The sequence below is a fragment of the Perna viridis genome, chromosome 11 (genome assembly GCF_037379345.1).
Source record: "Perna viridis isolate PV_CMFRI_1.1 ecotype Kerala chromosome 11, ASM3737934v1, whole genome shotgun sequence".
Classification (NCBI taxonomy): Eukaryota; Metazoa; Mollusca; class Bivalvia; order Mytilida; family Mytilidae; genus Perna; species Perna viridis.
Window position 1 is genome coordinate 34,373,296 of NC_142455.1, and position 22,577 is coordinate 34,395,872.

The window sequence follows — 22,577 nt, forward strand, 5'->3', positions numbered from 1 at the left end:
AAATCGTACGATCGTTTATGACTCACCATCACGAAATCACGACAAACAAAATATTTTTGTCGCTAAAGCTTGATTGTATTCAACATTAAATTACGCCATAGATATACATTTTTAACTTACTTTTTATGTCCGTGTTCGGGCCACTGAAACATCTCATTTTCAAGTCATTTGTCTACCAATATGAGACCTACAATTAAATTTAATTATAGGTCTATGGTTTACCACATTCCCTGGCTACAATAAGCTTTTTTTCAGTTTTAACAAACGTTTTAACGTTTAGAAAAATACTAGAAAAGCAAATCCGACACGTAAGATTCGATCATCCGAAAAGTACCCGAGACCTATAATCAATTACAGATCTATAAAATTACCAGAGTGTAAACTATTACAAAAGCAAAGAAAACAATAGCTGATGTTTTGATAGAATTTATCATTTAAATTTACTAAGCACTTAAAAATTTGCTACGTTTGAAATTCTCTTTAAAACCTGCAATGAATGCAAAAAAAATGAATTCACGCCAACCGTTAATTTTTGACAATATTCAAAATGTCGCCATGGTTAATACAAGGATTTATACATATCTAACTCCTTGGTTAATAAAAAATGGCAAAATAGAATTGGACTGGGATATTTGAAAAAAAAAAATGTTCCAAATTGTAGCAAAAAAAAAGAAAGTTTACTCAGCCATGGATGGAAGAAAAATATTTCCATATTTCAATATTACAGTAGATTTTAACTCAGGCTCTACTTATAAAAATATTCCTGCGCTTATTAACTCGAAAAATTGGGTTCGAACTCATGAAATAACAACCCCCAAGAAGAAAAATGTTCTGTGCCTAAAAAGTTGACCATGTAAATGTTTATTATAAGGTAAGTACATGCGTACATTTGTACTTATAAACTAATTGTGGTTGTATTGATAAGACGTTTTAGTCCTGGTGAAAGCTATTCTAATATCTGAGGATTTTTCCTCTCGACCCAGCGATCCATCTAGAGAAGGTGTCTTGAGGTTGGAACCCCTTAAGCTTGAAAATCGGAAAATTTTGCGCAAAACTTTTTAAAAAATGAACAAAAAAATAGCCTGAAACTGTTTTTACTGAAATCGATTTTAGAAATTGCATGATCTAATCCTAGCTAGGACAAGTTTTATAAATAGTTTATATATTAACCTTCACTAACACTGCTTTCCCTGTAAATTTGGTAAATTGTAGAACGTTGGGGTTCTACATTGTGTATGAGTCATGGCTAAAGTTATGAATTTATTGGCCCCTTTACTTTATTCCTTAAAATTGAATTTTAATTTGTACTGATCGACCTCTTATACTAGTTAATTCACACCGCTATAGATTGAAATTGAAATCGATAATTCAATCATTATATGGGAAATATTTGTACAGGAATATTTGTATGAAAATATTTGGAAAATTTAAAACATCTTTGCATGTAAAGGAGGACTTTAAGGGGGCAAGTACTTTGTGTTATGGGTGCAGCTAGCATTCGGATAGAACTATCCAGAAAAAACATCGCCGAAATGAAAGCTAAACTAAACAAGTACTTGACTTTAATGATGCAATAAAAGCCATAAATCCCGACAATGATAGTAATACACTGTCAAGTTCATGTTATTTGTTTTATTTTTGCATAGCCTGATTTGTTAATCAAACCATTAACATACACAGTTTCTTGAATAAGCAAAAAGAATTATAAAACAAAAAGGAATTCCGAAAAATGGGACCCTCTCCAGTGACTTTTAGCGGCTTTTTATAAAATCAACAAAAAGTTTCGAGCCTAAGTGCCCCACCCCTCAAAATTGGATCATATCCGCCAATTCATCAAAACAATTAATGAAATCCGTCATTACATAAGACATTTGACCGATAGTAACAAGCAACATGTACTGTATACACAGGCAAAATTATTTCACACGATTTTCACACGAATTTAATGTGATTGTCCACCAAATTGAGCAAATAAACTTTGTGATAGAGTTCACGTGAAATTCGGGTGAATCGAGCCTTCAGGTGAAATTCACGTTAATTGTTCACATGCAATATCACATGAAAATCACATGAATTTTATGTGAAGCTCGATTAATATGAATTTCACATAAAAATATTTGCCTGTGTATACATGTATTACATCTTATTCTTTGATAAACTATACATAGTGGACGGATTTGTATAATACAACTATTCAGTTTGATTTCAGTCAAATGGAAATTATAAAATTGGAAACAAATATAAACACCACTAAAATTTAAATAGCTCTATATGCATGAAGAAAATACTAATAAGATACTTCCAATACGACCCCGACCGAACTCTCTGGTATCCAATCTAAATACACTAAGGGGATCAGACAGAGGGATAATAGATCCTCAAGAACCTTCATCACTGAATCCACTACAGTACGAGATTCAACGAGAAGATTTTAAATTTAAGATGTGTTCATTAGGTTTGATTATGTTATGAAACTCGATATTTCAGCGCACGTTAGCAGAAGAATGAATTAAATGGAACCATTGTCTCAATTTATACCTATTAAAGCTCAAACAATTATATATATATAGCACAATAATGTCATAGGAAAGGAGAAGTATTTCCAAACTAAGGTAAATTCTCTCAATTTTCATATTGATTCTGTCAATTTTTCCTCTTTGCACACTTTGAGATCAAATATTATTTTGAACGATACAGAACAGATAATGTTGGCTTTTGTATACTGAATCGACGAATACCACATATGCAATTGATTCAATGCTATAAAGAGTCTTGACTGTTCTCCCAATGACAGCGGTATGTCTGATACTTCTCTAAATCCAGTCGTGGTGGACAAACCGTCAATCGACACAATTGATCCAAATGACCTTGAAAATTTGACAGACGAAGAATTGTTGAATACACTTCAAAGTTTAGAACAGGAGAAAGAAGTTCTAGCGCAGCAACAATTGTTGCAGGAGATAGACAAGTTACAAAATGAACTCAAGGATCACGAAAAAAGAGAGAAAGATAAAAGTGGTAAGTACCTAGAAAGAAATCTTAAAACTCCATTCCATTTTAAAAAGCGTACGTGCATTGTTGTTTGCTGAACTTCATGATATCACAGTAATGTGGAATGTTCATATTGATGTGTACGATGCATTTCTGTATGAATGTTTTATACATTACAGGAACTAATTAATAATGAATAGTTCAGACAAATTTGTATACTAAAATGCATTTTTATTTGCACACGTATTTAAAGTGAAAGGTAAAGTTGACTTCAGAGTAACTGTGTGTCATTGCTTAAGTATTTTATTAATGATTTCCAATAGCGTATAAACAATTATTATATATTCTGCCAAAAGGCGATAAAGACATCTATGATCTTCCAATTAACGAACTTTCTGAAAGACTCGAAGATCTGAAGCGACAAAGAGATGAATTATCAAACAAGCGACTGATGGAAGAAATTGATACACTCCAAAGAGATATTCAGAAGTTACAGATAGAAACAGATTACAGGGAAACTAAAGGTATGGACAGAGAAGTTGAGGGAAATGTTACTAAGATAATATTCCTATATCAATCAAGTTAGACACAAACACTATGGACACAGCAATCTTGAGAGCACCGTCCAGCCTTAAATACACAATATAACTCTGAATAAAAATAATCCAAAATCCTGAATCTAAAAAAGTGGGAGAACACAGGTTGTACATAACCAACAAGCTTAATTATAAATTACTTGTTTGTTTGTTGGGGTTTAACGTCCGAGCAGCAATATTTCAGCTATATTCAGACAATGAACATGAAATTGATGCTAAAATGAACATGAAATGATGAAATGAAAAGGGATGGGATACAAGGACAATGGGGTCGACAAATTTTGATTGCCACTGGAAATAAGGAGAGGTGGGTAGGGTCGGGCAATTTAGCCTCCTGTGGCGGAGCCCTATGGTTCCTACTCCGGGAGAATACCACAGTAGGGTTCTTTAACGTGCGAGGAACGTGGCATCTTTCCCAACACGGTGCACCACTATGGTTTGCGGTCAGATTTCCCGTATTATAGTCTAACAACCCCAGCATTTAACACGCCAGGGGTACCCCATTCCACCACCTGGGGCACACATCCCAGTTGCTCTGTGGGCAGAGCGCCCTAGCCCCCGGCTAGGGTTCTGAGCACTATTTAGTCGCCTTTTACGACAAGCTTAGCGCTGCCGCAGGCATATTCTTTTACCACCCGGACCTGCACGGCGTTATAAATTACTCCGGTCTTGGAACAGGGCACCGTTTCACAAAGCTTACGTAAGAGTTACGTGTACGGAAGTCCCATTGGTTTGTTAGTGATTCAATTGTTCTTACGAGTGCTTTGCGAAACGATGCCTAGGTGTATAACCTACAGTGGGTTGGGTAAAACAACTTTAAAAGACGATGATCTAAAGCGAAACAACTTATTTTCGTTGTATGGTCATGGATAGTAAAATTGTAAAAAATCGTTATGAAACATCATTTTAGTACAAAGCTTGACAAGTTCATGGATCAAACTCAGTAACTATATCCTCTGTAATCTACAAAACCAAAAGTTCCACGCGTGCCATGGTTTGCAACAAATGATTATCATATGAATCGAGTGTGATATGATACTCATATCGCTTCATTATCATATATTTGCAAGGCAAAATTTACGTATGAGAATTATTATGATAATCATATTACTGTCATATGTAAATAACCATATGATTGTCATATAATAATCGTTATATGGTCATCATATGTGGCATATTTTGCTGTGTATATTGTTCAAGGTTTGCATCAAAAGTAAATACAAAATGTTATATCATTCAGTGCTAACAAGAGACGCTATCACCGTTATCTCTGTATCTCCGACTGAAGTAAAGGTTTGCTGGGATCTTGAAGAATTCGGTGAAGTAGAATCACTTGCTCTATTCTATAAAGCGAAAAGCCAAAACGACGAAGATTATCGGTCAGTTAACCTTAAAAACGACGACTCTTCATGTATAATAGCCGCTTTGGTCCCAAACACAATTTACCAAATAAAAATGGAAGCGGATGGATTGGACAAATCAGAAATTAAAACAGAGGTGGTTGAAATAAGCACAAGGAAAGCAGGTAAAATTGGCTTTACATTTCGTTTCAGCTTACGAGTCATAACGCGTTTTGTCAGATATTCAATAGAAACATTTAATCACGTGAACTCTGGATTTGTGTAGCAAGTTGAGGCAATACTAGTAATCACCCGTAAGGCATGCCAGATGATTCTGACACCGAACAATTAACTTAGTCTTCACAGTCTTCATTGTAATATAACACGTCCTTTACAAAGAAAAGAAATAGTCCCTGTAAAATTAAATATACAAACATCAAATTAGAAAATGTAACAATCTGCTAAGCCACAAAACATAGTTAAACTTATCGATCAAAACAATTAAAATATGTGAGATATAAACGTGCTTCTACCCTTCAGTAAAAGCGTGTCTTTGATTTTAAACACGATTTTGGAGAAAAAAGTCTTGTTTTTCTTACTTTTTACAACCCGAAGGCATATGCATGCACAGTTCAATTATATTACAGGGGCGGATCCAGGGTTTCAGCTTAGGGGTGTAAATAGAATTAATTTCCGAGTAAAACAAGGCAAAATAAATTCTGGGGATATAATTCGTGAAAAATGAAGATTGCATGCAAAATAATTCCTGATTCTAAAGGGGGCGTACGCCTGGCACGCCCGTTCTTGGACCCGCGCCGGTATTACACAAAGGCGTCACTCCAATACTTACATTATATGTACTTATCATGAATATTGTAGCAACATCTTTTGTACTGATAATAGCAAACTACCACGAGTTCCATCTCAAAGCTTTACAGAAATTGAAAGGCGTTATGCGAGACGTAGGTAAGTTAATGATGTAATGTTTATTGATGCCAAAATCATCATGTAAATGTTTATGGATGCTAAAGTATTCATGAAAATGTTTATTGATGCTAAAGTTTTTATGTAAATGTTTATGGATGCTAACGTCTTCATGTAAATGTTTATGGATGCTTAAGTCTTCATATAAATGTTTATGGATGCTTTTATCAATGTAAACTTTACCCCTATTACATAATATATTACGTAAGTGTGGTACGTGTGAAAGTAAAAGTATTCAACGGTTTCAAAAGATAGTTGTCTTTGCATTAATTGGTCTTCCTCTCCTTTTATCCTTTTATTTATATTTGAAAGACTGCGTCGGTTTTTTTAAATTTTTTTTTTATTTTGATGCGATACCTTCATCTATGTGTTTGTTGATATGTACATATTAGAAACTTTTGAATTGTTTAATTCAATCGACAAAATATTGTTCCATTGTAATTACAAAACTTTTCAATATGCTATCGTTATTCCGAAGGAAACATTTGTGCGCAACTTCTCTTCGACCATTTTTTTTTCCTTTTCATTAAACCAATTTATAGCACAGCTTTTGAGAAAAGTTTCTAATGATTGGTTGACTCAATCTGAGATTCTCTATGGAACAGGGCCTTGCATAATCTTAAAATCTCGCGTACTGCTGTCCTCGATTAGATGTACATACGTACATGTATTGTATATACTTGTACGTACAATTAACTGTATATAACAAAAGTCTCACAAAATTTTGTACCCTAACCTTTTCGCGGGAAGTTAAAAAAGACAAAATTACATGTCAAACCCAGCACGCCTTTTGATGTTTTTAGTAAGGATGTTTAGCATTAAGACCTCATTCAAAACTTCTACTGTAGCCATTAGGAAGACTTCAAGACATATGATACACCCTGCAACAATTTATGACATTTTTTATTTGCTTTGTTGTTTGTTTGTTTTTGTTTTTGTTTTTGTTTTGTATTTGTTTGGTTTTTTTTGTTGTGTTTTTTGTGTTTTTTTTTGCCAAAGTGTTCATCTACCAAATATGGTAGGGCAAGCTTTAACCAACGAGTATGTTTGAAAGGCCGAGGACGATTATAGCATTTCAATTTATCTAGATCATACTCCATCTCGAGGTGTTCATTCAATCAGAGTTATCTACCAATGTTTTATTACTTCCTGAGTATTATTATTAAGTATTAAGAATATTTTTGTTCTTAACTTTCATTTTTGATAGAACACTTCCTGTGTTTGTTTCCGTTTGATGCCACATCAAGAATTGGTTATTACACTTTATTTCTTTGCTCGTACACTAAACACACACACACACACACACACATATATATATTATCGAGATCCTAGTTAATGCACAAAGAAATTGCTAATACAAGAAGATGCACCAGTCATTAAGATTATGATCACTGCCCTTTACCCACTCAATTTCTTAAGATATTTTATGATATACAATTTTGACAAAACACTACGTATTTATTGTAGCAGCTATTTGTGTTTATAAGTGACATTTTTAATGACTTAGAATGACATTAATATTTTATTTACTGTTGTATGATACACATTTAACGATTCTTCGTAATATTACCGAGGAGCTGCAGGTATGATACACGATTATTCGTAATATTACCGAGGAGCTGCAGGTATGATACACGATTCTTCGTAATATTACCGAGGAGCTGCAGATATGATACACGATTCTTCGTAATATTACCGAGTAGCTGCATCTACTGGTTAATTGTCTGATTTTGAAAGTTTAATTTTGTTCTTATTGTTACATTAACTAGTGGACTTAAAGGCGTCGTTTGAGAAAATGGGATCCGAGGTCGTTCTGCTGGAGAATATATCTGGTGCTAATATGATCCAATTTATCCAAATGTACAAGCAAAAACTAGATGAAACCAGAGTAGATTCGTTTATACTGGTATTATCCAGTTATAAATACCATGGATACATATTTGGCACGGATGGTGGTATCCTGATTAACAAGCTAATCGATGCTTTTAAGTTCGAACCGAATAAAGACTCTAAAGAAGCCAGACATAAACCCAGGATCGTACTAATGGACACAGTCAAAATTAAGGAAGAAACGATCGAAGAACTTGATGGTGAGATGTGTTTCTAAAATAAGAAAAAATACAAAATACCTCTGCTGTCCTGGAAAATGGCACGTGTATGTGTACATCCTATAGAAAATTTGTTAATGATTGACCCTGCATTATTTAGACAATTATATAAAAGGCTTTGACATGTATATTTTACGGTCGTAATTTGTATCCCAAAGTTTGATTTTTGGGGCCTTTAATTGATAATCCAATCGTACACACAGTCAGCTATTTACCGAAACGAAGAGAACACTTGCATTACTGCTATAGCCTGGTTTTTACTTTTAGTATTTGATTAAACGTTTTGAGTATTTTTGTCCCGATTTTGATACGTTGTCTCTGTCTCCCTATTTATGCATGATCCGGGTTTCCAAGAATTTCTTTGGTCAAAATATTTTTTACATCACCAATGACACATATATAATTGATAACAGTACCTTCGGTGTCCTTACTATGATAACAACTTCAATAAAATGAGATATTAATATAATATCGGACATCATTTATTTTGAACACCAGACTCATATCAACCACGATATCTGAGAGTCCGATTCACTGATTTTGGAAAAGTTGAAATATCCTTTCAACAACCCAAACTCGCTGAGCAGCCTGTAAACAGATTTGTAGTGACACTTAGCACATCTAACAAGCCCTTGGTAAAGCACATAGAAGCTTTGTCATCAATGGACACGTATACTTGTGAGTTTGGCAAGCTGAACGCTGATACAGAGTATAAATATGAAGTTTGTGCTGTATACCAAACACACAAGGGACAATCTATTACTGGGTTCTTGAAAACACCAAGTACACAGAATCGGAAAGGTATAACACCAATCAGTAAATATGTGCTTGATAAAGGAAAACAAATTAGTAAATTATACTGGATGGGCAAAATAACATATTTTAATACATTTGCAATGCTTTCATGAAAATACAGTGCTCAATATATATATATATATATATGATAACATGTTGACTATACCGGTAGTATAAGCGATTGAATTGCCTTCACCAGTAAATTGCATGTAACAACTAGATAAAATGACAAATTAGTAGTGAATAAATTGGAGAAGGGAGATGTGTCCAAAAGATTATCCTACAAAAATGTGACCCTACCACAATCCCCAAAAGCAAACGAAACAAAACAAAAACAAAATAATATCATGCTCACCACTACTTAATTTCTATTGTTAGATTCAACAATACCAAGACGTTTCGGTGTTGAAATAATTTCACATTCACAGATTTACGCCTTCTGGAAACCGGCAACCCTTGAGAACTCCGATAACTTATCATATAGAGTGTTCATAAGGAACTTGAACAATAATGAATCTGAAGATACTTTGGTGACTTATCCATGTCATGTTTTTGACAATTTGAAGCAAAACACTTTGTATAATATCAGGGTGACATCTGTCAAGAGTGAGAATAATAACAACGAGGAGAGTGAAGCAGCTGATATCTCGATTACTACGCCTCAAGATGGTGAGTAGCCTCCCTTGGTAACAGATTACTGTCTATGTCATTGCCAAAACTATACTATACACGAAATGTCGAGTAAAATACTCAAATAATTATAACGAATAAGTCTGTTTCACATTGTGAAAATAAGTATGAAATAAAACAAAATAAACGTGTTGGCAATAATGTCTTCCTTTTCATTTCAGGGACACCTATTATTATGGCTGGTAAGACATTTTCATTTTGTCACTGATTTATGTAACTTTCAAAAGGTGTTTGTTTCTATTGAACTCGTCAAACATTCAAAACTTATTGACGAAGTTATCGAAGTATTATGTGCATGCAAAACATGATTGAATGTGTTACAGCCGAAAACCCCTTGCTATCAGACTAAACATAAATACTTAATAATTAATTACCTAGAACACTTAGATTAGATGCCATATTATTGTGACAATACTTCCTTTTCTCGTATAAAGGTGCTCCTATATTGCCCACGTACATTCTGCTTACATGTGTTATGTAAGTGTCTAGAAATGAAAAATAACAAAGACAGTACTTTGCATTTTGTTCTGGAATTTGAATTATGTTTGTAACAAAATGTGTTTATACAGACACAACAACAGCACATATTGTTGGTGAACAGAACTTTCTGGTAGCTACTGCAACTGGTGCATACTTCGCTGATATCTCGAAGTCGTTTCTTACTTGTTTTAGAGAACATTTAGAACAGAAATATCATAGGTAATTTTGTAAAGAAATGTCGTAAGTTTGACACGCTTTTAAATGACAATTTCAAATCATTAATCGATAATACCATTAATAAGCAAAGTAAACTAAAACAACACGAATCTGAACCAAAGTGCAAATTTAACCTAACACAACAGATCAGTTAGACTATCGACACATTAACTTATACAGCTTTCAATACTGTAAAAATACAGTACTATTATGAGTACAATACATGACCTTGACCTCATTTAAAAAACAAAAACAAAAACAAAAATTAAAAAAAGCTTTTGATTTATCATTACTTAACACACTCAACCAATGATATATTGCCTCGATATCATACATTTTATTCAGAAACTTACCAATTGATTTGCCAATATCTATCAGATTTTTTAAGACACCGAACACAGGCATGCACCGCACAAATAGGATTTCTAATTACAGATTTGATATAGCATCACTAATTCAAGACGCTCGCAATGAGCTTGTATACAGCTCTGGACGATATGACACTCCTATCATGTCATCAACACTAGACAAGTCTGTGTTTCTAGGCGGTTCATTAACACTGGAGATTGAGGGATGCAAGACCAAATACACTTAATCGTTTAAATTTTTGTCATAATAAATGCTGAATGAGTTTGTTATGAAGGCTTTGTTACCCATATTTCATACATTGTTTCATGGTAGAGTATTTATCAGATACCTGTAACTGCCATAGAAATCAGCTGTATGCTATATAGACTTGACAGCCGACTCCCTAACTAAAACATCTCACTATAATCTTAATATATTTTTCTCAATCATGATAACTGATATCGACAAAAAATACCTATTCTATATTTTGCCAATATTACGTCAATTGTCAAGGTAAAGCTCTACGACGCACCAAACAAACGGCTGGTGCTAGGATATTTTATATATAGATTAAAGTCTAAATATTCTACCGTCATCAGTTGACCAGATTGATCAATATCGATTTTCGGTTGTATTATGAAAAAACTGTCATGTATACCATTCTGCCTCACTCAATTTGATCTACAATAGCAACAAAAAGTGTATTGCACGCTGTAGGACATCGCCGCCTTTCTTGAGAATCTGAGTTCATGCCAGTTTTTAATGGGATGACTGATGGTCGTGTTTCTGTATGCACTGTTTTGATTCTTTTTTTATAATTGATTTGGTCTACTTGTGTTTTAGTTATGCAGTATTTCGTGTTGTCTTTTTCCACTCGTTTTTACAACCAGTGTAACCATTGATGAGTGCAGTGCATCTTTAACTAAAATATATTTAAATTTTTGTTTGACAAGAAACACCTCCCTTCAACATACTTATCAAATTAGTCCCAGAAATGTTTTTAAAGTGTTGGATATCGTTATACAATACAGATTTGAAAAAAATACGATTTTAGTGATCGCAATATTAGTATGTTAATAAGTAAGCGGACATGTGGTTCAAATTTTAAAACAATAAGATATTTAAAAATAAAGTCCCTTATTCAAAATTAAAAAGTGGAACGAAAAACGATATTAGACCAGTGTCCATTGTTTTAAGTAGGTTTGATTATAATGAAAATCATTTCAACCGCTAATTCGACGAGATTTAAACAAAGAACGCAACGTTTTCTTTTCGGTATTATATAAAGCAAGCCATGGATTTTAAAAATAAAGAAAATAATGGGGATGAAAAGAATTTTGAAGATAGTGAAACAACTAATCTTGAAAATGGAACGCAAAATAACGAATGGACAAATGGGAAAAGTCACGACATTGAGGTTGACGGAAAAGCAAACAATGACGGGAATTCTGCTACACCACCATACTTGCATGAAGGTAGTCAGATACGATACACTGGAAATGTGTTTCTTGATAGTGCAAGGGAAAAGCAAATACGAGAGGCAAATGACGCTCTCGTTTATTCTAAAAATAACAAAACGGAGGAAATAAATGCTTCAGAAGATTTAGAAACAAAGGCAGAACGTTCTTACGCAACGGGCGTCATATCGGTTTATGACAAGACTGTTCTAACCAACGAAGCTGATAGCACAAGAGATGAGCTAATTCGAAAAATTGAAGAATTAGAAAACCAGAGAAAGTCGCTGAGACAGAAACAACTGATAAAAGAGATACAAGCCTTGCAAACAGAGGTACAAAGCAATGTTCAGAACGACACGAATAACAGCTCTTTTGGAAGTTCTGGGGCTCCAGTTATTGCGAACAGTAAGCTTTACTTCAATTTCTTTTCAAAATTTCTCCTTGAAAACGACGGCATTTCTCATCTTTTCGTTATCTTAAATTCTTATAAGACAAAAAATCCAAATAAAAAATAAGCAAATAAACAAACAAACAACCAAGTAAAAACATATCTGAAAAGATCTACTTGTGTTTCTAAATCAGACACAGCTCCAATGGCTACAGGAATTAAATCAGGTTCAGCAATTGATATTCAGCTCAAGGAACTGAACGAAAAGATCGACAAAACCAGTAAATACATGGACGAGAAGAGAAAAACCGAAGATTTATCCCTTTTGTCAACTGATGAGTTGCAATTAAAAGTCCAAGAATTAAAAAGTAAAAAGGAATTCCTGTCAAAGTTCAGACAAAAAGCCACGGTGATAAATCTGATACAGGATTTACATCAGCAAGTGTCGACAATGAAAGAGAAAGTCAAAAGAAAAGATGATAAGAGTAAGTGTTAAATCTTGTGCGACATTTTTAGTGACTAAAAATATAATTAACATTTTGATCGAGATGATATTTATGTTATTAGGGCATTTTCAAAATCGCCCTTGGTTTCAGTCCGAAACTCTCATATCACAACTGAGGTTTAATGGAAAGCTGATAGGGGTCGGGGACTGGTACCTGGACGGTATGAAAACCCGTTTATCACATATTTCATGACTTTTGTGGAGTCTGAGGTGCTCATTTGCCTTTTTTACTTTGTATGTATGATTTTAGTTATTTTATGTTCTTTGTTGTGTATGTCTGTTTTTCATGTCTAGTCTTTGTCCCTGGATTACATTCTTTTAATTACCGCTATAACCTTGGTTCCCTTGATTTCTCTTTTAAAAAGAACTGCATAATAATATACAATTCAATAAACAATAATATATAGATATTAAGAAAGAACAATAGTTTACAATAGTAGATCTTCGTAGAGAATTCCAAATCATCTTCTAAATATACCGAAGAAAGTGTTTTCAAAATGCTTGAATTTTTGATCGACAACATATTTGTCCAGTGTGGTGTACGCGTTTTTAAATAATTGACGGCATTCCAATTGTGCTCCTCTACTTGCTGACCCATTTCTTTACTCTAATTAGGTTGACTTTATAGCTGAACTGATCCGAAAGAAAAATAGTGTTTAGCTAGATCCTTTAATCTCACTTTCCGCTATGCAGATGATGTATTATCGTTAAACAATCCAAGTTTCGCGGATTTAATACCTCGCATCTTCCTCAAAGAACTTGAGATAAAGTAAACAACAGACACTGTGAAGGCAGCCTGATATCTTGACCTATACGTAGAGATCGATGGCAAAAGGAAAACTATTGACCAAACTATACGACAAACGCAATGGCTTATCCATTCAGCACATACATATGGAGTTTTCATATCACAACATATTCATGCCAGAGCTTACCATAACTACTATTTTTTGTATCGCGCTAGACGTCTTACAATTAGACTTCTGGAACAGGATTATGTTGCATCAAGATTGAAGTCATCTCTAACGGAAATTTTATGGTCGTCATCATGAACTCGTGGATCGTTAAGTTGTATCCATCTGCTCTATGAAAATTGATTTTTTAAATGTGTCAATCTTTTTCTTTCCTCTTTCGTCTACCCTGAACTTGACTTTTTATAGAAAACTCGGCGGGTGTTTAATCCGCATGTTTAAGTGACTGTATTCGTACATAGAAAATATTTTGATATCTATTTTTCAGTCATATCGTGTGATTGCATCAAAGTTTTTGCTTTGTCTCCGTCGGAGATCGATGTCTACTGGAATCCAACCGACTTCCCAGATATAAAATCTTACACCTTGTTCTATAGACATGTTCCAAGGAAAAATGACATATTTAAGGGTGGATCTGAAAATGACGACGAAAACAATGAAGCACAGGATTCAGTGTTTCTTGACGTACATCCTGATCCAGGCGACACGTCATTTGTTATAGAGAATTTGAAGCCAGGGACTGATTATGAAATAAAATTAGAAGGACTGTCGAAAGAAGAATATAAAATTACCACAGAATTAGCAACAGTTGCTACCTTCAAACCAGGTTTGATTAATGGTGTCTTGTAGTTTATTATTCACTAGCATATAACACTCCATTTTTAATGATAAATTGATTTTAAACTGATTTTGAAATTATGCAATTATACATCAAACATTTGAAAAAAAAAAACTCATCAAGTGTGACTCTCTCTTTCTATGTATCAATTTATCACTAAACATAACTTTATAAAATTCTTTGTTAAATAATTATCTTCCGTCAACAGTTGATGTGAACTCTACTCAAATACTCTTAAATAATCGATCTTTTTTCTATGAATTTATAGTTTTCAATTATTATCTAGCATAATCCATCTTGTCGAAATATTTAAATATTATAAATCAACAGAATGTATATATACCCGTTTTGAGACATTCCCGATAATATTAAGATGTATGTGATTACAACAGCATACAGCATTTAATCTTCATACTTTCTTCATTCCACAAGCAATTAATTATCTCTAACTTTTACCAGGAATGCATATAAATGAATCAGATCAACTTTTTTATCTGATCATTTCGCAGAGATGGCTTGTTTATATTGATCAAACAATGGCATTTAGGTCCAAAATAAGCACAACCTTAAAGTAGTAAAAAAAAAGGCATTTTTACTTTGTATATTTCTTTCTTGGAAATTATTGTGTGAAATCAAATCATGGAATATTATGAAACATAACAGTAATCGTAGTCTTGTAGATTTATTTCTTTCAGTTAGTGGACATGCTTTGATTATAGCCAACTACTCTAACTTTACACTGCCCAATTTGAAAGACCTATTAGATATTCAAACAGATATAAGTGAGTAGATTACTGTACTTTTAGTTTCTAGACATTTTAGTTGTTGACGCTAAATTAAGTATGAAAATGGTGAAATAAGAAAAATGCTTACACATTTATTCATACACTATTGAAATAAACATTTTATTCATCTGCCGTAATACCATATCTGAGCTCATTGAAAAAACATTAAACCAAATTTCAACCCTTCTCTGTTTTAATATAAAGGATTATGTAGTATATCAAATACGAATTGATGCGACTAAGTATACTATTTCTTTTAAACTTTCGAAAACACCAAATATAATATTACATATACACTAAATTATAATTTGGTGATTGGGTATCAAAGTTGAATTCAGACCCAAAATACAATACATTCTTCCAGTTAGCTTTAAGGAACAGTTGGAGCACTTTTCATTCGATGTAGAAGTAAAGGAAAACCTAGACGGACAAGACCTAATCCAAGCTGTGGACCATTTTGCCGGCAATGTTCACTCAGACGAAGGCGATTGCTTGTTATGTGTAGTCACAGGATACATGTACAATGGGTATATGTATGGAAGAGATGGAATACCAGTTCTACTACATGAATTGTTTGAACCATTAAGGGTATTGGATAGAAAAGAAAATGGACGACCTGAGATAAGAAGGGGGAAGATGAAACTCATCTTTGTTGATGCTTATAAAGTAAGGGAAAATATCATCGAAGAACTTGATAGTAAGTATGCTAATGAAGTCAATCACGTACTGGCTCCTGCTTGGATGAACGTTTATGACGTCTGTAAGATGTTGATCAACTATTATCGATAATTAAACCTGTTTATTTTTAACGCTTTTTATTTTATCTTACATTTGTTTTCGTTATACAGTAAGTTCATTACAATGATCGTTTTCGTTAATGTGTTGTTAAAATTTTGACCCATCTTTGAGAAGGCAAATTGGCTTACCTAATGTAGTTATATAATCAAATCAATAATTTATATAACTGACAATGTTACTAACACCAAAGCAAGATATTTTGATAGTAGGATGGAATATTAAATGCCTCCTGTCCGACTAACATTCTAACCGTGATACCATAAAGACGGGAAAATAGTTAACCCCATTTTTCTTTCATAGATACTCTGCAACCTAGAGCAGTACAGTTTCGATCTTCATCTAATAAATCATTAGAGGCCTCTTGGAAAAGGCCAAAATTAACAAAGAGAAAATTGAAGGGGTTCAGGCTGAATCTAAAAAGTACTGCAAGTACCGAAAGTAAACTACTGCAATTCAACCAACAAAAAGACAGTTACTTTCACAAGTTCACAAAACTGGAGAATAATACAGAATATAATTTAGAAATATGCGCAGAGTATGTAGATGGGCATGTTGGAAAAGCCGTCAAGGCAACTTTAATCACATCTGAATCGGGTTAGTATATCTTACTAAGCTTTGTGATTACGTATACCCTGAGATCGTTAATTTAAAAAAAAAACGTAGTTCTTCTAAAATATTACTCTATCGAAGGCAATTTCTAAAAGTTGCTCATTTGTTTTTGTTACTTTGTATGTATGATTTTAGTTACTTTATGTTATTTGTTGTGTATGTCTGTTTTCCATATCTGGTCTTTGTCCCTGAATTACATTCTTTTGATTACCGCTATAACCTTGGTTCCTTTGATTACTCTTAAAAATAATTACACGACAAGTGATTGTCGTTTTCCTTAAACCCTGAAATTATGTCATAAAAGTGGTGAAATGCCAAGGTTTAAGGTCCAAACAAAACATATGATACCCCAAAACAAAGATGGAGAACGTAAAATGTATTGTGAATGATATACAGAGCGAAACCACTTATAACACTAAAAGGAAATGAACAGCCTAAATTACCATAAATCATGAAACCATGCACCACAAGCAAGGTTGAAGAAACGTTCTACATATATGAATAAATATAAAAGGCTTCCAACGAATTACTCGTATCAGAAAAACGTTTCATTACGAGATACATTATGTATATTTGTGAAAAATGTTATTTAAAAAATCAAAAAAGAAAGAAAAACAGTGAGAATACGCACCAACAAGCCTTCCGATTATTATGTTTTTTTTAATAATATTTATGTTTTATGCAGAACCAATGCAACCACGTAAACTATCTGTAGAGGCTGTGTCAACTACCCAGATTTTTGTTTACTGGATTCCACCAAAGCTGTTTGATAGAACTGTCATAGGGTATAAAATATCACTGCGCGATCGAATGCGGGAAGAACTTGTGCAGCAAATGACGTCATATACCTGTCACGTATTTAATGACCTAAAGGAGGATACAGAATATAACATTTCAGTGACTACAATAGTTAAAGGGGAGGTAATTGATTTGGATGCAGAAGTGATCGATGAAGAAAGCAAACCTGTATATATAGATATTACTACTTTAGCAGATCGTAAGTTCTGTTTATAAAATTACACAGGCAAAGGGTCATATACGATATCATATGGAAATCATATTATAATCATACGATATTTTACCTATGATAGCAATATCATTCTTATATGCTAAAGTGGATCGCTAACAGGCGATGCAATTGATATGGATTGTATGTGTGGCACTTACAGTTGTGTAGGTACGCAAGAAAATAGATAACACGAGAACAAGAAGACATTGATTCTCTGTCAGAGTGGTTAAAGGCCGTGAGGTCTTTAATTTTGAAACGAATGAAAGTTTTAAGTAGGTCAATGAGTGCCAAGGCTACATCAGTTTTTAAAGACCCCGATGTAGCAAAAACATTGTCTACTATACATGACAAATATGTTGTTGTACCAGCAGACAAAGCCCAGAACAACATTCATTTGTCTGCAAAACGTTTTATATCCAATGTTTATTATCAGAGGTAGACGTAGAAAATAATAGCAGTGATAAGACCTATACTGCTATCACACTCTCCAAAGAAGAGATTGTGGAAAACCATAATCTGTGCTATCCTCTTTTGGTCTCTCTACCAAGGACGATGATTGTGATTTACCATCTATGTAGTGGATTCCTAAACTCCGCAAAAATCCATACAAACAAAGTTTCATAGCTGGATCTGCAAAATGTACTACCAAACCTCTTTCAAAACTTTTAACTTCTATACTCACAACTGTCAAAGAGGGTCTGCAGTCCTACCACAACACTTGTTACTCCCGTAGCAGTATTAATTCAATGTGGATCCTGAAAAATTCGAAAGATCCTTTGGAAACAATTAGTTCAGGACTATTATCTGAATATAATAGCATTAAAACCTATGATTTTTCAACACTATACTTCTATTCCCAATACTCAGTTAAAATCCTGACTTAAAAAACATTATGCATAGTTGTTTTTCCAAAAAAGATGGTACACTAGATACAAATATATAGTTCTTGGTAGATATTCCTCATACTTTGTAAGAAATAATTCAAAATCATCTTCCAAATATACAGAGGAGATGTTTACAAAATGTTGGAATTTTTAATCGACAACATATTTCTACAGTGTGGTGGACGTGTTTTGCAACAAACGGTCGGCATTCCAATGTGAACAAATTGTGCTCCTTTACTTGCTGACCTATTCATTCACTCTTATAAGGCTGACTTTATAGCTGATCTGATTAGAAAGAAGGAACATCGTTTGGCTAGATCCTTCAATCTCAGTTTCCGCTATACAGATGACGATACAGATCTTTAAACAATCCTAATTTCGGGGGTTTGATACATCGCATCTACCCAAAAGAACTTGAGATAAAGGATACTACAGACACTTTGAAGTCAGCCTCATATCTTGAACTACACTTAGAAATCGATGGTAAAGGAAAACTATTGACTAAACTTTACGACAAACGTGATGACTTTTCATTCAGCATTGTCAACTTTTGTCAACCTTTTATCTGTGGCAACATCCCTTCAGCACCTGCGTATGGAGTGTTCATATCACAACTCATACATTATGCCAGAGCTTCCCGAACCTACGCAGACTTTTGTATCGCACAAGAACTCTAACAAATATGCTTCTGGAACAGGGTTATGTTGCTACAAGATTGAAGTCATCACTACAGAAGTTCTGTGGTCGTCATCATGAACTCGTGGATCGTTATGGTGTATCCATCTGCACCATGAAAACTGATTTATTCAACGGGTCATAGTTTTCCTTTCCTCGTTTGTCTACTCCGGACTTGACTTTTTATGAGCAACTCGGCGGGTGTTTCTAGAAAAGCAGAGGACGCTTACACTACCGGTGCACCTGGTCCATGCTCCCAGTTTTTTTTGGAGTCCGAGTTGCTCGTTTGCTTTTGTTACTTTGTATGTATGATTTTAGTTACTGTATGTTCTTTGTTGTGTATGTCTGTTTTTCATGTCTAGTCTTTGTCCCTGGATTTCATTCTTTTGATTACCGCTATAACATTGGTTCCCTTGATTACTCTTTCATTTGTTTTGTTGTTACTGAATATTTTTGTCCTACTACTATATCCTTTATGACGTTTCTGTGTTTGTTTTTCCAGTTACTACGTGTACACTGTAGTAGCTTTTTTTAGTTTCATAATAAGTGGTCTACACAAAGTATATATTGTTGATAATGTATGTATAATTTGTATTAGCTCAACATATTTGTTTATCCAATATTTGTTTTTTTACTTTTAAGGTACACCAACTATAATGTCTAGTAAGTTGATTTACGTTTGATGCATATGAACTCGTAACTTGGATATTATTAATTAACCTCAAATTACATATTTTGTTTAACATTTAACCTTTGTAAAGTACATTTAATTTAAATTTAAAATTTAATACAACTTACCAGCAGCTTCATGATTGGAAACAAAGGCACTCTAAGGCGGGTCATGATTTAGGAAATTCAGATATAAAAATTATATAAGAAAAGCCCTTTTAAAGGCTTTTAAGTGTAATGCGCTCGTTAAATTAAAAATACCAATCATATATATTGAAATTCTATATGTTGTTCACTCGTTTTAAAGAGTGACCTCCCATCAGCAACATTAAAATCCAAGATATAGAAAGATATTAATCCAAAAAAATAACTGTATACAAGACGTAATCAAGCCGAAATAATTCAAATGATAATGTTTCAAAAAAGGCGCAATAATCCTTCATTCGTGACGGAAAAATACGCATTCTAATCATGTGTACTCAAAAAAGAAAAAAAGAGTAAATTGTAAAAGTTACAAAGTATTTTCGAAATCCTATTAAGAGAATGAGCGTAACTTGTATATGAATCGTGAACATTATTAAGCATATAATACTAACTTCATGACTTTATAAATGTTAATAATTTAACTTTAGGTCAGACGGTTCAGTATGTTTTAGAGGAACCCGATTTCTTTATTGCTTCAGCAACAGCTTCGGCATTTTTAGAAAACACAACATCGTCATTCCTGAATACCATTAAGAGACACATTGTTTTCAAATTTGAAAAGTAGGTAAATTAAACCGTTTTCCGTTTCAGTTTCGGTTATTTTTTAGGCATTGATTATATAACCTAAATCAACAAAGTAATGCACAGGTTTTTTTTTAAACGAGTCAAACAGAAAACTGATCTCACCTGGTATTACTCCCATTCAAAACTTTCAGTAAATAAGAAACACGCGTCCATAGTATTCAAATAATTGTACTCAGATATTTCCGAAGAAAAATGACCCAAGCGAACCTATAACCTAGGCAAGGTTTGTCAATTTCAGCTTTTCTTTCAAATTATAAGTGCTTCACGCCTTATGTAAGCCAATGAACAATTTAAACAAATAAAATAAAGACAAATAAGTATCTACAAAAGAGACATCCAATCAACAAAGTCAGTTTTGACACAACTAACGGTCTAATAATTATTGTACTTCAGTTTCAGTCTGTTAGAACCAGGTAGTGGGTAAAATATGATATAAGAAACACCATTTTGAAAGTTAAATGTGACTATTTGCACCTAAGAGTCAACGAAAAAGGCACGATTTTCCGAATGAATTTGGTATACTGAGTTATAATTACTTTGAAATGCACTGAAAGTGAACATTTCAAGGACAGATAAATATCAAAAACCTTATTCTTCTATCACTCTATCGAAAAATTGTTGAGAAAATCCAGTGATGCAGAGATCAAATGGTGTTTTTCGTCATATAGACCAAGCATCCTTTAGTGAAATGGTACTGTCGGATCGGTGTGTTTTTGACACGCATGTTTCTCATTTATCATAGTTTGCCTGATTCGTACAAACCTTACACTTAAATTATATCTTTCAGCGTTTGCACTTTAATATTTGTAGGAACGATATTCAGAGTATACTGGAAGATGTAAAGAAAGAAATTACATGTTCAACTGACAACTACGAAATACCTCAATCTTTATCAACATTGCGACAACCTGTCTTCTTTAGTTTTCGTCATGATTTAACAAACCAGATTCTCTAAATGAAATCTTTCTTTCATGGCTGTGAATTTGTTCTAAAATGCGACTTTAGTTTTAACTGATTTGAAATATGAGACATTTTATGTTTGTTTATTCTAATAGAACATTTACTTTTCTTGAGAATATAACTTTACCACTACTTCATCGTAGCCATCTGTACCCATACAAAAGTACTATATTCAGTGTCCTTTAATGTTATAATGTGCCTTCCTTGTCATTTTGCTAGTTACAATATTGTTGTTGTATCGATTATTTCATTTGTTTTGAATGTATTACATGATCACATGGTATGTATTGTATTGTTTAAATAACAAATAAATAAAACATGCCGTACATTTATCGGAAATCCATGTATGTACTATCATAGCTAAGTTATTAATAAGCATATAGATATCATTCTATTTTTTTAAATGCTGGAAACATTCTGTTTTTTATTTGGTATTTGTTTAAGGAGTTTGAAACCTCTATGTAAAATGCAAGTATACTCCATTCAATTTAAGATTCTTTTGCCGGTGTTCAATAACGTTTGTTGTTTCTGATTTAATTATTTATAACCTTTGTCCTTTGTATTTCTTGTCGATTTAAGATATCGTCATGATCGTGGTAATTGTTTATATTGGTCTCTACATAACACTGGAAGAGAACGAATGATCGACCGCGATAAAAATCCAAAATGCAACATACTTCATGTTTTTTAGGGAAACTGACTTGAAAGATTAATCAAGGGAACCAAGATTCTAGCAGAAATCAAACAAATGTAATACAGTGACAAAGACCAGACATGGTAAACAGACAAACACAACATAGAACATAAAGTAACTAGAATAACACATACAAAGTAACACAAATAAATGAGCAACTCGGACACCACTCAAAACTGGGAGCATGGACCGGATGCATCTGTAGGGTAAGCGTCCT

At 33.5% G+C, this 22,577-nt stretch overlaps 2 protein-coding genes across 2 annotated transcripts; both read left to right on the forward strand.

Moving 5' to 3' along the window:
• The first annotated feature begins 2,573 nt into the window (after positions 1–2,573).
• On the forward strand, positions 2,574–10,838 carry LOC148603841 (uncharacterized). Its single transcript, XM_088552196.1, has 10 exons — positions 2,574–3,018; positions 3,348–3,515; positions 4,828–5,112; positions 5,807–5,893; positions 7,681–8,001; positions 8,518–8,820; positions 9,193–9,483; positions 9,666–9,686; positions 10,074–10,203; positions 10,636–10,838. The coding sequence occupies exons 1-10, from the start codon at positions 2,799–2,801 to the stop codon at positions 10,793–10,795; spliced, it is 1,986 nt and encodes a 661-aa protein (XP_088408322.1). The 5' UTR covers positions 2,574–2,798; the 3' UTR covers positions 10,796–10,838.
• Positions 10,839–10,973: 135 nt separating this feature from the next.
• Positions 10,974–22,015, forward strand: LOC148603842 (uncharacterized). The gene is made up of 10 exons (XM_088552195.1): positions 10,974–12,410; positions 12,588–12,878; positions 14,138–14,476; positions 15,184–15,270; positions 15,638–15,970; positions 16,372–16,665; positions 17,366–17,677; positions 19,891–19,911; positions 20,550–20,682; positions 21,517–22,015. Exons 1-10 carry the CDS (start codon positions 11,843–11,845, stop codon positions 21,659–21,661), a joined length of 2,523 nt encoding a protein of 840 aa, XP_088408321.1. The 5' UTR covers positions 10,974–11,842; the 3' UTR covers positions 21,662–22,015.
• The last annotated feature ends 562 nt before the right edge of the window (positions 22,016–22,577 follow it).

Coding starts and splice junctions, on each gene's coding strand:
- LOC148603841 (XM_088552196.1), top strand. CDS start 2,799: ATGTCTGATACTTCTCTAAATCCAGTCGTGGTGGACAAACCGTCAATC. Junction 5,113..5,806: donor AATAAGCACAAGGAAAGCAG/GTAAAATTGGCT, acceptor TGAATATTGTAG/CAACATCTTTTGTACTGATA. Junction 9,484..9,665: donor GATTACTACGCCTCAAGATG/GTGAGTAGCCTC, acceptor TTTTCATTTCAG/GGACACCTATTATTATGGCT.
- LOC148603842 (XM_088552195.1), top strand. CDS start 11,843: ATGGATTTTAAAAATAAAGAAAATAATGGGGATGAAAAGAATTTTGAA. Junction 12,411..12,587: donor GGCTCCAGTTATTGCGAACA/GTAAGCTTTACT, acceptor TTTCTAAATCAG/ACACAGCTCCAATGGCTACA. Junction 14,477..15,183: donor AGTTGCTACCTTCAAACCAG/GTTTGATTAATG, acceptor TATTTCTTTCAG/TTAGTGGACATGCTTTGATT.